Genomic DNA, 16877 nt, shown 5'->3' on the forward strand with positions numbered 1-16877 from the left:
CCATAACTTCCCCCTCGGGACGAGATCAAAGGCTGACCTCAGATCCACGAAGACCATGTACAGTCGACCTCCCTCTAGCGTTACCGTCTTCCAGTACAGAAGAAGGAGGCGAAAGATTTGGTCCATGGTCGACGTGTTCTTTCTGAAGCCAGCCTGTAGAGGGCTCAAGATGTCATTGGCCTCGACCCAATCTAGGAGATGATCCAGAATGAGGCGCGCAAAGATCTTTTGGGGCACATCTATAAGGCTTATAGGCCTGTAATTGGAAGGGAGCAGAGTGGAGCCCTTCTTGTGGATGGGCACAATCTCTGCCCCCAGCCACGACCCAGGGATCGCCATACCTCCAAGGATGGCATTAAATAGAACAAGAAGGTATGGGCCCCAGATGTCCGGATGGTGCCTAAATAGATCCCCGGGTAACCTGTCCAGGCCTGGCGCCTTCCCCACTGCTAGCCGTTCTATGGCAAGCTCCACTTCCCCCAGGGAAAGTTCCATTCCGAGCTCCCTAGTACCCAAAGACAGATGCAGCTCCGCGGCCGAACAGGAACTGGCGTCTAGGTAGAGAGCCCCAAAGTGGGACTCCCATACTTCAGGGGCTATATTGGGCTCAATTGCTTTGGCTAGTTCCCCTGACCCATTGTTTACAAGGGCCCAGAATTGCCGGGGGTCCCTGGATTTGAGGGCATCGTAGAGGTCATGCCAGTGCTTCCAGTCCCACTCGGCCCTTGCAGCCGCCAACACTGATTTGTGGTGGTTCCTTAGGTCACGCACTTTGGCCTTGTCTAACCCCTCCTTTATGGCTGCAATAAGGTCAGATTTTGCTGCCCTGCAGTCTGGGGTGTACCAGGTGGGGAGGGGAGTCCTTTTCTTTCGAATTGGGACCTCCGGATGAAATATCTCGGCCAAGTCCCTCACTAAGACCTGATGGACATTTCCCAGTTTCTCACCGTAGTCAGCAGTTCTTGGTTCGTTCAGGAGAGCCTCCACCTCCATAAGGCTTGGGAGCGCCAACTCATATAGTTTCTTAATGGACTCTTCCGACCTCACAAGCTTTCCCCACTTGACTCGACGCCTGTTTGTGGTCAGAAGTAAGTCCCCCATTTCGGCCCCTTGGCCAGCTGGGGATGGGACCGTCAGGGGCGATGGGCACACAATATTTAAGCGAAGGGCGTTGTGGTCGCTGTCTGACCTCTTAATAACCCTAAAATCCAACACTTTAGGCCAAAGTGAGATGTCCACCATAATGTAGTCCAGCCTCGACTCGTGGCCCCTCCTATTGAAAGTGCACACCGAGGGGGTGTCGGAAGGAGTACGACCATTACACGCCCTCAGCGCGCTATTCAAGGTAAGGGACAGGAGTTGCAAGGCTAGAGGGGACCAAGCTTTAGGGTGGGGAGAAGAAGAGGGTGGAACCCCCCAATGGTCATCCTCAGCCGTAAGAGCACCATCAAGTAGGCCTTCCAGGGGCTCGAAGTGGCAATTGAAGTCTCCTCCAAGTACCACCTTGTAATCACCCGGAAGTTGGCCCAGGAAGGAAGCCAGATCATTTAAGGTGGGTGATTCACTCGGCGGGGCAACCGGGCGCGAGTAAACGTTGACAATGGCCCACGGAGTTGTGCCAGGCCAAGTGAGCCTCACACATTGGATGTCCTGCGAACCCGTACATACTTGCTCCGCCTGACACCCAATGTGACTCGCAATCCAGATTGCCAAACCACCAGATGGCCTCCCCCTCCCAGCCCATTTAGCAGGGATTTCAAATACTTCAAACCCTCTCTTAACATGAGCGGCCCTCGCCCAGGTCTCCTGAAGGAGAAGGATATCAGATCCACCTACCAGGGAGTCCCAGTCAAGAGAGCCCTCCTTGTTCGCAATTCCCGCCACGTTCCAGGAGAGAATTCTCAATCCTGGATCAGGTGGCAGGCTGCCCTGGTCTCCAACATGAGAATGCGCGGTAGCCATGGGGAAGCCGACATCTAAGGCGCCAGTTCCGGTGACAGCGGCGGCAGCACAGGGAGCCTGCTCTGCCGTCCCTGTTTGCGGATTATGGACTGGCCCGATATCCAGAGGGGGACTCAGCTGGCACAAATTGTCGATTGTATCAGGCCCGCGCTCATTAACGACCTGGGGCCGGGTTAGTTCCAACAAAGGGGTCACCCCTAAACCCACAGGGCCTTGCACCACATCCCCCCTATTCTCAGGGCAAGACACGATTAGCCTAGTTTGTGGTCAATCGACCTGATCCAGACAGGAAAACCTATTATGATGTGTAAAGTTTGCCTGCACAATTGATAGGGGAGGCCTTGGTCTGTAACGGGAGCCATCTACTGCAAAGCCCACCCTAGTCCATCCCCTCTCACTCTCTCCCACTGTGTTGCTACCACTAGGATAAAAGTAAGAAAGGGGTACGAGTTCTATTGCGGACTTGTCAGGCCTTACAAGCCAGTTGCAGATGTAATTTGCAACATGTGGGCTCCTAAAGCTTAGGACAATGCAGTCCCCTGACCTGTTCTTTCTGGTCGGGCCGATCCACGGGATCCTCCTTACCATCAGAACCTCACCCTTCAAGTTTGGGGGCAGCGGTCTGTTGATATTGAGCCAGCTTACAACCTTGTTACGTAGGGAGTCTTGTGACTCTCTACCATCACCCGCTAGCTCAGGAACTCCCACCATGATTGCCGTGTATGGAACGGCTTCTGGCGGCAGATTGACCACCCTGCGTCTGTCTGGGGGAGGAACACCACCATCACTTGGGGCATTTTTTGGACCCATTGTTACCCCTGTCTGCGGCACAGGCCGCGGCACAGGGGGTGGCTTAGATCTCCTAGGAGCCGGAACAGGTGGACCAGGTACTAGTGGTAGCAAAGTGAGCGTCTGGGGGATAGACGCACCATTTGCACTAGGCACTACCCTGCTACAAGCCTGAGGTAATGTGGAAAGAGGTAAACTATTCCCTATTACTTCCCTGGTGGTTACAAGAACGTTAGAAGCTACACCAGGGCTACTCCTAGCGAGAACATTTTCCCGGGACTGGAGTAGGTTCTCTATAGCCTCTAATCTAGCTATGATAGGGGTTAACAAGTTCTTAATAATAGCTGCAAGGGAATTAATTACTACATCTGAAGTATTTGAGGATGACCCACCTAAAATAAATGGGCCTGCCGCCACTGGTGACAGCACAGGAGTTGGCGAAGCCCCAAGATCCAACCCAGACCCAGATGAAGTGAGCTCGGGGGAGGCCGAAATATCAGTATCAATACTATCTCCGAGGGTTGATGCAGGTGCAACAAATCTTGCCCTTTTTGCACTCTCTATTTCAACAGGCCTTTTCCTTTTTGTGGGCTGAGACACACCACTGTCTACAAGGACTATTGGCAGGGCCGGTTGGCCTGCTTCCAGCGTGTTTATGCCCACATTGTCCAAGACAGCAGAGTGGTCGGCAACCCCCGATGACCCTGGGGAAACCCGATCCCTCTGTGTAACCGGAGTTCTTAACTGCCGGAGCACCGACTCAATAGTCTGGTCGATACTATCCAGCAGAGACATGTGGGTAGCGTCCGTGGTAATTGGTGTACTGACATCATTAGAGGCAGATTCTCCAAGTTCCAGGAACACACTTTCAGGTTCCATCTCATGGTGAGGGTCCGTGGATGAGTGGCACTTACTGATTTGAGAGCATGCCTTGGGGAAAAATTTTTCCAGGGTGCTTGCGCCCTGTTGCACCGACTTGCTCCTTAGTGCTCTGGATGCCATGGTGAGATGGGTGTGGGACAACTTAGCGTGGATGTTAAAGGGGTGGCCCGGTCCGGTCTCTCCCGGCCTCTAACGGCCTAGAACGGCCCGCTCTTTGCCCGGTCTTCGCCCCGCGCGCGTCCCGCTGCGCGTGTGAGGCGATTCTCCTAAGTATAACAGGGGGGCGTGGCACTGGGAGGGGGCGCGAGGCGCGGCGGGAAGAGGAACCAGCTGGCGCTGCCAGATGGACTGCTGGTCCTCGCAGTCCCGCTCGCCTCCGCCTCTCACCTCCACTGCGGCCGGTCGGTCCAGACAACAGGAATCCCCGTAGAAAAGCGCCCAATCAGTCCTGAAGCAAGGGAAGGCAGGTAAACAGTTCAAACTCCTTGCGCGAGCGGCACCCGCGGAGCGGGGGCCGCGAGGAGTGAAATAGACCTTCAGGCAGGGGGGCGTGGCACTGGGAGGGGGCGCGAGGCGCGGCGGGAAGAGGAACCAGCTGGCGCTGCCAGATGGACTGCTGGTCCTCGCAGTCCCGCTCGCCTCCGCCTCTCACCTCCACTGCGGCCGGTCGGTCCAGACAACAGGAATCCCCGTAGAAAAGCGCCCAATCAGTCCTGAAGCAAGGGAAGGCAGGTAAACAGTTCAAACTCCTTGCGCGAGCGGCACCCGCGAAGCGGGGGCCGCGAGGAGTGAAATAGACCTTCAGGCAGGGGGGCGTGGCACTGGGAGGGGGCGCGAGGCGCGGCGGGAAGAGGAACCAGCTGGCGCTGCCAGATGGACTGCTGGTCCTCGCAGTCCCGCTCGCCTCCGCCTCTCACCTCCACTGCGGCCGGTCGGTCCAGACAACAGGAATCCCCGTAGAAAAGCGCCCAATCAGTCCTGAAGCAAGGGAAGGCAGGTAAACAGTTCAAACTCCTTGCGCGAGCGGCACCCGCGGAGCGGGGGCCGCGAGGAGTGAAATAGACCTTCAGGCAGGGGGGCGTGGCACTGGGAGGGGGCGCGAGGCGCGGCGGGAAGAGGAACCAGCTGGCGCTGCCAGATGGACTGCTGGTCCTCGCAGTCCCGCTCGCCTCCGCCTCTCACCTCCACTGCGGCCGGTCGGTCCAGACAACAGGAATCCCCGTAGAAAAGCGCCCAATCAGTCCTGAAGCAAGGGAAGGCAGGTAAACAGTTCAAACTCCTTGCGCGAGCGGCACCCGCGGAGCGGGGGCCGCGAGGAGTGAAATAGACCTTCAGGCAGGGGGGCGTGGCACTGGGAGGGGGCGCGAGGCGCGGCGGGAAGAGGAACCAGCTGGCGCTGCCAGATGGACTGCTGGTCCTCGCAGTCCCGCTCGCCTCCGCCTCTCACCTCCACTGCGGCCGGTCGGTCCAGACAACAGGAATCCCCGTAGAAAAGCGCCCAATCAGTCCTGAAGCAAGGGAAGGCAGGTAAACAGTTCAAACTCCTTGCGCGAGCGGCACCCCCTCAATGCATGCTGTATACACTCCTATACCCCGCACAGTTTCAATACATAAGTATATGTTCCATCAATCAAGCCCTAGATGGGCGAATAGTGCAGTGTAGACCCAGCCGGACCCACACTCCTAACAATCATGACCAAGGCAAAGACAATTAAGTGGGACTCAATCAAAAATTATATCAAAGTGATAATATCAAGAAATGAAAATTCAATACACTTCTAGTTCCAAGTAAAAAAGAGAGAGAGATAATTCATAACATTTCTCATAAATCATAAATCACTCCACAGATTAGCTCATCACAGTGTAAAAAATGCATAGTCAGTAGATCCTAGGTGAATACATAAATTTCATCCTAAAAATAAAGAAAATCCGATATGCATAATCAAAAAGAGAGACTCAGTAGTGTCACCCTGCTATTTACACTGTACCCTCATTCCCCCAGATGTGATGATAATTCCTCATGTATATTCATCCCTAGGGGCATCTTAGTTTGAAGGTCAATTATGTACCGTGATTCCAATCTACGGAGTCGAACAAGCCTGTCTCCTCCTCTTGGGTTCACTGGTACATGGTCAAGTCCAAAGAAGCTTAGGAGATCCCTGTTGCGCTTATGTGCTTTATCGAAGTGGCGTGCCACCGGGTACGCCTCATCGAAATTCGCAATGGCGCGCATGTGCTCTAAAATGCGCATCTTCAGGGGATTAACAGTACTGCCTATATACCTAAGTCCACACGGACAGGTGAGACAATAAACGCAGTATGATGTGGAGCAGGTTATAAATTTGCTTATCCTGCGTTGAATCCCTGTATATGGGATAGTGTACGACCTGACTCTTCTACTAAATTTGCATGCCTTGCATTTCCCACATGGGGAAAAACCACAGATTTCACCAAAGGCACTAACTTTAGGGGACTCGACCAGGTGACTCTGAACTAAATCGTTCTTGATAGAACGTGCCTTGCGGAAGGTTATCTGGGGGTTGGTGGGAAGATCATTTTTAATGAGCTGGTCAGTCTGCAAAATATGCCAACTTTTCTTAATGGTTTTTTTAAGAAAAGCGGCATCTTGTGAAAAAGTGGTAATAAGCCTGAATTTCCCATCACTCTTAGTGGGCTTTTTACTCTTGAACAAATCGTTCCTCTCGGTGGAATTAGCTCTCTTAAACGCGTCCTCCAGGATTTGGTCACCATACCCCCTCCTCCTGAAGCGCGCAACACACTCTGTAGCAGCTAATTGGAATTCATGATCTTCAGTGCAGTTTCGTTTTATCCTCAATAATTCCCCATAGGCGATACTTTTAATTAGACTGTCAGGGTGGCTACTGGTCGCTCTCAAAACACTGTTTCCCGCAGTTGGTTTTCTGAAGAGTTTGCTCTTAAGTGTCCCACCCTCAACGTAAACAGTCACGTCTAGGTAGTTCACAGAGATTTTGCTGACTTCCCCTGAAAATTCAAGGTGAACACTGTTTTCATTCAACCTCCCCATGTATTGTTTGGCACTCTCAATTGTACCGTCCCAGACGATAAACAGATCGTCAATGAAACGATACCAACTGATTAAGTTTTGAGACCAGAGTGCATTATCTGCCCCCCAGGCTACCTGCTCCTCCCACCAGCCTACGAACAAGTTCGCGTAGCTGGGGGCGAAGCAGGTACCCATCGCTGTCCCAGACAGCTGACGAAACAATTCAGTCTGAAAAAGAAAAATGTTATTCGTGAGGCAAAACTGAACAAATTCCAATAGCATTTGGCTATGCTTCCTAAATTTCAATGGTCTCTGGTCCAGAAAATACTTAATGGCCACCAGGCCATCCGCATGCTTGATGGAGGTGTATAGGCTTGTTATATCTAACACCATTAGGGTGTAGCCCTCTTTCCACTCAATAAGTTTCACTTTCTCCAAAAAATCAGAGGTGTCTCGAATATGTGATTTCAAAGACAGAACAAAAGGTAATAAGAAATAGTCCACAAACATAGATAGATGTTCCGTAAGACTCCCCTGCGAGGCGACAATTGGTCTCCCCGGGGGTGCAGTAGCGTTCTTGTGCACCTTGGGGAGGTGATAAAATGTGGGTATGATCGGATTGAGGCGTCGCAGGAACATGTATTCTTCCATTTCAAGGAAACCGTCATTGTGCCATTTACTGATGAGTGTATGATAATCATTCACACTGGTCTGGTATTCTTTAGTGGTTATTCTCTGGTATGTGGATTTACAATCCAATTGTCTGATTGCTTCCTTGTTGTAATTCTCCTTAGTTTGCAGCTGCTAAAGAACCTGGCACAATTGTTTTAAAAATTTAGTGAGGATTCACCAAACGGCATCAAAGTTATTAGCAGCACAAAAAATACTTTTCCAATGGAAACTAGGTTCTAACTGAACCAACTGGCAAATGTCAGTTGGTAATGTGGATATATAAATATATATATATATATATATATATATATATATATATATATATATATATATATATATATATATATATATATATATATATATATATATATATATTTATATATCCACATTAAAGTTATTAGCAGCACAAAAAATACTTTTCCAATGGAAACTAGGTTCTAACTGAACCAACTGGCAAATGTCAGTTGGTAATGTGGATATATATATATATATATATATATATATATATATATATATATATATATATATATATATATATATATATATATATATATATATATATATATATATATATATATATATATATATATATATTTATATATCCACATTACCAACTGACATTTGCCAGTTGGTTCAGTTAGAACCTAGTTTCCATTGGAAAAGTATTTTTTGTGCTGCTAATAACTTTGATGCCGTTTGGTGAATCCTCACTAAATTTTTAAAACAATTGTGCCAGTTTCTTTAGCAGCTGTTTTAGAAAGTTTTGCGGTGATCCGTCAAGTGAGGGGCCAAGAAAATAGTGGGGTCCCAAACACACTTTCCCTTTGCAATTTTGCATAGTGATTTTAGTCACGACTACAGCCCAAACAGCTGAACGGAATTACACCAATTTCGGTAGAAAACTAAACCTTGGTCCAGAAAGAGTGTTTTTTGTAATTTTGGGTAAATCTGTTCACTAGTTTTGGGGTTATTAAAGTAAACAAATTTGTGTTTATCTAGAGACATGGATCGGCAGTGAATTCGCGGAACCACGATCAATAGCAAAGCTGTGATTGACTGGCTGCAATCTGAGAGAATGGGAGAAAATAAAATGTAAAAGTGATAGATTGAGGCAGAGTAATGGTACCCTGAAACCATGGGACTCCTGGGGGCTTCTCCCAGTGGCCCCTCATGGGCAAGAATTTGTCCAAAATGTTTCTTTTTAGCAATCTGTGCCCTGAGGTAACTATAATTTGCGCCCTCGCCATGCACTGTTAATTACCCCTCTATTTACATCAATCATGCCATCTTCTATGACATCATTGATAATAGCACTGCAACATTTGCAGTGAAATTATTGGTGCGAAAACTTCGTATGGCGGGGGCTCAAGTTATAGTTACTTTAGGTCATGAGTTACAATTACTTGAGATAAGCACAACTATAACTGCTATATTTCCATGCTTTTGTGTGTTTAAATACCTTTAGAGCTATACATGCACTTGCTCAGCATCCCAAAACGCCTCATGTTAGGGGAAATAAAAAAACACAAGATCTCACCACATGCTACGTTCCCATTGCTCACGCTGAATTCGTAGGGGTCGGCCTTTGGATGGCATCCGCTTTGCTCTAACTTTGCATAGCAGCAGTCGTGCTTTTGACAGCACCTTAGAAAAAGAAAACTCAACGAATTACCACTTGATCAGAACAATCAGATTATCATACATACCCATACACTCCATACATGATGTACAGAACCTAACACCAGCATACCTTTATCGGTTAGGAGAGCTACACTTACCTTAGCACAACCACAAGGGCAACAAGTTTGCATGGGAATGTTGATTACATTGGAGCTCTCAGTGCCCATTGGGGTGGGGCACTGAGAACTCAATGCCCTTTTGTGGGCCTTGCAAGAAATTTCCAATCAAGGCGAATAACCCAATAAAATAATTTTCATTGCATCATAGCATTTACATTTTTTTCGACTGTAGCATAAAGGAAGATGCTCCTGTCCAGTATACATACTTCTCAACTAAATCTGATAAACTAGTATAGACTAAACATTTTAACAAACCTTCTATTTTGAGAAGTATGCACATTTCCAGATGTAGGCCACTAGGAAGAAATTACCTTCCAGAACCCTATGTCCGCTACTGTAGCTATTAGCAGGCTGTATTTCCCGGACAGAACAATTACTGGGGTCATGTGGCTCTCTAACAGCAAGACCTCTTAGGATCTTTGAAAATTAGTGGTCAATGTAATTAGCCCTCAATATGTAGCGCATCTCACCTAGGCATCCTTCACTTCCTGGGCAGATCTGAACAAACAGTCTGAGGCTAATGTTCGGATGTCTCTAGTTATAATACAAATCATCAGCTACACTCACAATGAAGTACAACTGTCCAACAAAGGTTGTGTTTACACAACCTTATATTACTAGCTCATGTTTATAATATATAGTTACAGTATTAACAAAATTGAAGTCAATGTAAAGCAGAAATTACATCCCAATTTACCAATGTAATATATTAATGACACAATTACCCAGTAATGTTACACTGAGAATGATAATCTCATGTGAGTACTGGCCAGCAGTAAAAGCAGATTTTAAAGGTAAGTAATTGTTCTTTTTTTTTTATTATTGTTTCAAAATGTATATGTCTAAATTAAATTCACATGTTTAAATTGTTTTATTATACAATACATATTTAAATTTGTGATTTAAAGTGCTGTAGAGTTTCATTTTATTATTTGCGTATTCGTAATCAATATATTAAGTTAGGCACATAAATATTATAAATTAGAATAAATTCATTGTATTAAAAATGATATCCTTTAATAGTTTTCCTTATACTTTCCCGTAGGGAGATCCCCACCTCAGTTGTGGAGATCTTCACCAATAGGTGAAAGGTCAATAGTATCTTTACAGTAGTAAATTCTGTTGAAAGAAGCTTCACTCCCTCACTTGATGTGATTAAGACATGTAAGTCTATACCTTGGTATAAATCCCCACCGGAAAATAGTGAATAGCAGACACGTGGAGCATTACATCTAGGAGTAGGAATAATTATATACATGATAAATATACATGAATATTTACCTTTGAGAAATGGGTGCATGATCTACAATACAATGCACAGAGTGAGCTTTGGGTCAGAAATTTGCTCAAGATTGGATGGCTTTTCTGTCTACCTCAGTCCGCTGCTCCATGTTCAATGGTTTTCCTCTCTATTCTTGTGTTTTTCCCATCGCATGAGCATTTCCTCTTTACAGTGTGTATGGTTGTAATTAATAAATGTTTGTGAGGGAAGTATACATTTTGAACCTGAGTACATCATGAGGGGTAAAAGGAAGGGTATTTACTACCCCCAGTAAATGCTAATATGCTGGGATGAAGTATTTGCTGGGTGGGCAAATACCTCATAGTCCAAGTTGTTCTTTAGAAAAAAAATGATCACAAGTGGAATTTGTGTATTTTGCAGACCAAAGACCACCTGCATAAGGATTTAAAACAAATTTTCCTACAGTACATTTCAGCAGGACTAACCTGTCAAAATGAAACTGCGCAAAATTGAGGGGCATGCTGTAATTACCACATTACTCATAATTTGGAGAACTAACAAAACTTGCATTTAGAGAGGAATCGGAATTTACCCACAGTCAAAGAAGTCAGAAATCCAATGTAAAACTAGATCCCCTTTGCTAGACCTACGATCCTTAAGGTGGTCTTCCTCCAACTGTCTGCCTGCTTTTAGGAATCTGAGCACTTTACCACTGCTGACCAGTGTTAAAGTGCATGTGCATCTCCCCTATAACATGGTGACATCGGTATATATCTGATTGCATATTTAGTTCACCAGTGGTTCCCTTGTAAAGTTGTATACCATATATACAGGGCCTCTAATCTAAATGTTCCTAGTGGGCCTGCAGCACTGATTGTGCTACCCACACAGGTAGCTTTTCAAACTTGTCTCAGGTCTACCATTGCAGGCCTTTGTGTGCAGTTTACTGCCACATCAACTTGGCTTTTAAAACCACTTGCATGCCTTAAACTCTCCCCTTTAATTACACATAGGTCACCCCTAAGGTAGGACCTTGGGAGCCCTATGGGCAGGGTGCTGTGTAACTAAAACATAGGATATGTGCTTTTAAGTTTTACATGTCCTGGTAGTAGGAAACAGATAACTTTGTTTTTCACTACTGTGAGGCCTACTCCTCTCATAGGCTAGCATTGGGAATTCCTTAAAACACGTTTAAGTTGTAATTCCTGATTAGAAACAAGTAGATTAATCATGTTTCATATCTTTGGAATGGGTATGATAAATCCTCTTTAGTGGTAAAGTTGTATTTGACGTTACTGTACTATTTACTGTTCTGTGTGCCTGTAGCCTGTCCCCAATATGCGTCTTGGCTGGGGTGACAGTTACACTTTGTGCATTCCCTCTAGAAAGCCACAAACAAAGGAAGGTAAATCTCATCTGCATTGCATTCTGAGCACTCATCTGCATTCTGATGGATCTTGCTGAGCATGGTGGAATGGGAGGGGCTGACCCTTACACTTCAATATGTAGTGACCTCTCCTCACACAAAGCACTGATTTACCCCCACAGATAGCCAGGCAGACAGGGCTTGGTTGAAAGGGATCTTTGTCCACACAAAGCTCCTTTGAAGTCACCCTCTACATCAATGGCACTTTTGGGTATAAGTACTGGAGTTCTGACTGTACCAAATCAGTACAGTACTGGACCTGAGAAGAAGTGTTCTGGCGTATAGACTGCTGTGCTCTAAGGATTGCCACTTTGCCTTGACTGACTGTTCTGAGGAACTGCGTCTCTCCTTTGCTGAGTTCCCCTGCTCCATGCTATTCTCTACACTGCTTAGGACAAGGCCTGGACCCTTCTCACTTGAACCCAGAGTGAGTCCAATAGCTCACTGGCTTGCCTCCTGTTTTCGTAACTCTCATGGACACAAAATACGTCCTGCAATCCTGCTGGTGCTGCTGGACACTGCCATCTGTGAGTCCCACCCTAGCCTGAGGTGCCCTCTGAAGTCCTGTACCTCAGAAAAGGGTTCTGCAGCTCATTTCCTGCAAAAACCAAAGCATCGCCCCAACTGCATGAGAAATTCCGCTACATCGCCTGTGGTGCTCCAGGATAGCAGATCCACAGCCTGCACAGCTTGACTACACCGCTCTGCATGGCCCTACAAAGATACATTGCTTCATCTGCAATGGAGATCAACAAAGACAAGAGAACCCCAATGACGCAGTAGGCTCTCGATGTTGACACTTACTCGAGCCAAGGTATTTCTTCAGCGGGACCTGTCTGGGTCCTACAGCCGGCTTGCTCTTCTTCACAGTCGAGCTGAAATTTGATTTGCACCGGTCCATTGTGACCTCAATAAGCATTTTAATGGCTAGTGAATTCTAAGCACTGTTTTTGCATTTATTCTTTACAAATTCATATCTTGACTTCTATTGATTGGATATTTGACGTTTTGGTCTTGTTTTAATTAGACACATATTCTCTGTTTTTCTAAACCTGTATGGAGTCTTTTTGTGGTGTTTTAATTGTGTTACTGTGTATGTGTTGCTCAAATACTTACACATTGCCTCTTGATTCGAGAATGCCTGCTCAATGCCAAGCTACCAGAGGGTGAGCCCAGGTTAATTTAAAGTGTCCTCGGCCTGGTCACCCCCACACCTCCCGCATGCTCCTCCTTACCTGCCTGAGCCTCGCACCCAGCGACGCCCCAGCCGCCACAGGGCCGCCGCCGAGCCCCCAGGCTTCCCGCCGGGTCCCACGAGATCCCGCCCCCCCGGCCTCCGATTGGTTCCCGCGCTCCCCGCCTCCCCGCAGACCCTCCCTTCCGGCTCCCCTCTTATGACGCCCCCAGAGCGACCGCGCAGCGGGAGCACCGATTGAGCGCCGAAGGTGCGCCAAAGGTAAGCCCGTCTACGCCCGTCCGTGCCTGGACCGCGCCCAGCGCCAGGACCCCTGGCCCTCGCAGACCCCAGCCCACCCGCCAGACGTACGACGCCGCCACCCTCAACGCACTCTACACCTGCCGAACCCCCGGATGCTACCGAGCCACCCCGAGACGCACCCACGGACCCTTCACCTGCCCGTCCTGCAAGTTCTCCTGCATCCGGACCTGCACTGCACCAGCGCCCACCAAGCCGAACACCAGCAGCAACCACCTGAAGTGCATCCTGCTCAACACCCGCTCCGTCCACAGACATGCCGTCCAACTTTGGAACCTCCTCGACACCACAGCTCCTGACGTTGCCTTCCTCACGGAAACCTGGATGAACGACTCCTCAGCGCCCGACATCGCCATCGCCATCCCAGAGGGCTACAAGATCATCAGGAGAGACCGCGACAAGCAGACTGGAGGAGGCATCGCCATCATCCACAGGAACAGCATCCGCATCTCGACCAACACCGACGATACCCTGACAACCGCCGAACACCTGCACTTCCAGATCCACACCGACCCCAAGACCACCCTCAGGGGCACCCTGATCTACCGACCCCCGGGACCACGCACTCAATTCAGCGAAGACATCGCTGACTTCATCAGCCCGCACGCCCTCCCCTCCGCTGACTACATCCTCCTCGGGGACATCAACTTCCACCTGGAGAACAACGACCGCAACACCACCACCCTGCTTGACAACCTCGCCACCCTCGGACTCAAGCAGCTGGTGACCACCCCCACCCACCTCGCCGGACACACACTCGACGCCGTCTTCTCGTCCAGCAAAGACATCGCCTTCAGCCACGCCACTGGACTCCACTGGACGGACCACAGCTGCATCCACTTCACCTTCAGAAGGACCACGGTCCACCACCACCAGCAACAGGCTGCACGAAGAAGCTGGAACAAGATCACTGCCGACCAACTCGCCGCATCCCTAAACCAGCGCCCTCCCGCCAGCTCAGCGAACCCCAGCCAAGCCGCCGACAACCTCACGAAATGGATCTGCACCTGCGCGGACAAACTCGCCCCTCTGAGGACCCCGCCCAGCAGACCCGGAAGCAAGAAGGCCCCGTGGTTCACCGACGAACTCAAGAGCTCCAAGAAGAACTGCCGTGCCCTCGAGAAAGCCTGGAGAAAAGACCCTACACCGGACAACATGACTACCCTCAAGCTCGCCACCCGAAAGCACCACCAACTGATCCACGCCACCAAGAAAACAGCATTCAAGGACCGGCTGGACAACAACGCATACAACAGCAAGGAACTCTTCAACATCGTGAGAGAGCTCTCCAACCCCAACGCCGGAACCAACGACATCACCCCATCGCAAGACCTCTGCAACTCCCTCGCCTCCTACTTCCACAACAAGATCGCTGACATACACAACAGCTTCAGCACACAAACAATGCTCCCCACGACCACACCAACGCCCCCCACCATCACCCTCAACGCCTGGACACCGATCAACCTCAAAGACACCATCAGCACGATGAACTCCATCCACTCCGGATCTCCAACCGATCCCTGCCCTCACCACGTCTTCAACAAGGCCGACGCTGTCATCGCACCCCACCTGCGGGACATCATCAACACCTCCTTCGACACCGCCACCTTCCCTGAGAGCTGGAAGCACACCGAACTCAGCGCTCTACTAAAGAAACCAACGGCGGACCCCACCAAACTCAAGAACTACCGCCCCATCTCGCTCCTCCCGTTTCCAGCCAAAGTCATCGAGAAGACCGTCAACAAGCAACTGGCAGCCTTCCTCGAGACGACTGGATCCCTCGACCCATCTCAGTCAGGCTTCCGGGCCAACCACAGCACCGAGACCGCCCTCATCGATGCCACTGAGGACATCCGAACCCTGCTGGACAACGGAGAAACAGCGGCCCTCATCCTCCTGGACCTCTCCGCGGCATTCGACACTGTCTGCCACCGCACCCTAGTGCAGCGCCTCAGCAACGTCGGAATCAAGGTGAAGGCACTGGAATGGATCATCTCCTTCCTCGCCAGAAGGACACAGAGAGTCCGCCTCCCCCCGTTCAGATCAGAAGCCACGGAAGTCATCTGCGGCGTCCCTCAGGGCTCCTCGCTCAGCCCCACCCTCTTCAATGTCTACATGAGCCCCCTTGCGGCCATCGCACGCCAACACAACCTGAACATCATCTCCTACGCCGATGACACCCAGCTGATCCTCTCCCTGGCCAACGACCCCGCCACCGCCAGAGCCAACCTACACGAACGGATGAAAGACGTGGCCGAGTGGATGACGACCAGCCGCCTGAAACTGAACACAGACAAGACGGAAGTCCTCATCCTGGGCTCCTCACCCTCCGCCTGGGACGACTCCTGGTGGCCCCCCGCCCTGGGCAACGCACCCAAACCGACAGACCACGCACGCAACCTGGGCTTCATCCTGGACTCCTCTCTCTCCATGACCAGACAAGTCAACGCCGTCTCCTCGTCCTGTTTCAACATCCTGCGCATGCTACGTAAGATCTTCCGGTGGATCCCCACCGAGACCAGGAAGACGGTCACCCAGGCCCTCGTCACCAGCCGTCTGGACTACGGCAACGCCCTCTACGCCGGAACCACCGCCAAGCTCCAGAAGAGACTCCAGCGTATCCAGAACGCCTCGGCGAGACTCATCCTCGACGTCCCCAGACGAAGCCACATCTCCAGACACCTGAGAGACCTGCACTGGCTCCCGATCAACAAAAGAATCACCTTCCGGCTCCTCACCCACGCACACAAAGCCCTACACAACCAAGGCCCGACTTACCGCAACAGCCGCCTCAACTTCTACGCTCCCAAACGCCATCTCCGCTCGACCAGTCACGCCCTCGCCGCCGTCCCTCGCATCCGAAGAGCGGCAACAGGAGGAAGGTCCTTCTCCCACCTGGCCGCCAAGACCTGGAACTCCCTCCCGACAGACCTACGCTTGACCCAAGACCACCTCTCCTTCAGGAAGAAGCTCAAGACCTGGCTGTTCGAGCAGTAGCGGACCCCCCCCCCCCTAGCGCCTTGAGACCCTCCGGGTGAGTAGTGCACGGTATAAATGCCTATGATTGATTGATTGATTGATTGATAAATCTAGCTTACCCTGACTAGGAATGTTGTCCCTACTTGGATAGGGTGCATACCTCTGCCAACTAGAGACCCAATTTCTAACACTGGTGATCGGCAGTGAGGATAGGAGTTGTGTTTGTGCAATACCTTATAGTAATACAGTGTTCACTACACCTCTATACTTCAGACAAATTCAGGCCCTTTTCGATCCTCCCTAATTGTCCTTTTTGATTATTATTCTAAATTATGTCTCTCTCTTGAGAAGCTGCACTTGCACCTGCAGGAATTGAGTTTGAGCTGGCCAGATTAGAATGCTACACTAAGTAGCAGCTAAAACATTTCTGCAAGGACTTTCAGTTTTCTACAAGGTGCTTCACCTGGAAGGTGCAGCTACAGAAAGCTTTGCGGTGCAGGGGATGACATCCCAGAGGTGGAGCAGGAGATCCCTGAGGAGGAGGGTGACCTATTTATGTACTCTGAAGTGGCTCTGTTTCTGCCTGTGGAAGGGGCCAATGA

General features: G+C 49.6%; 1 protein-coding gene across 1 annotated transcript in view; it reads right to left on the reverse strand.

Moving 5' to 3' along the window:
* The window catches only part of LOC144753319 (phospholipase A2, membrane associated-like), a 307985-nt gene that overhangs the window by 11273 nt on the left and 279835 nt on the right, over window positions 1–16877 (reverse strand). Inside the window, exon 3 of the mRNA XM_078641058.1 lies at window positions 8868–8974. Within this exon, the coding sequence (XP_078497184.1) occupies window positions 8868–8974 (107 nt within the window). The remainder of the gene's footprint in view (window positions 1–8867; window positions 8975–16877) is intronic.

The sequence above is a fragment of the Lissotriton helveticus genome, chromosome 5_1, assembly GCF_964261635.1.
Source record: "Lissotriton helveticus chromosome 5_1, aLisHel1.1, whole genome shotgun sequence".
Classification (NCBI taxonomy): Eukaryota; Metazoa; Chordata; class Amphibia; order Caudata; family Salamandridae; genus Lissotriton; species Lissotriton helveticus.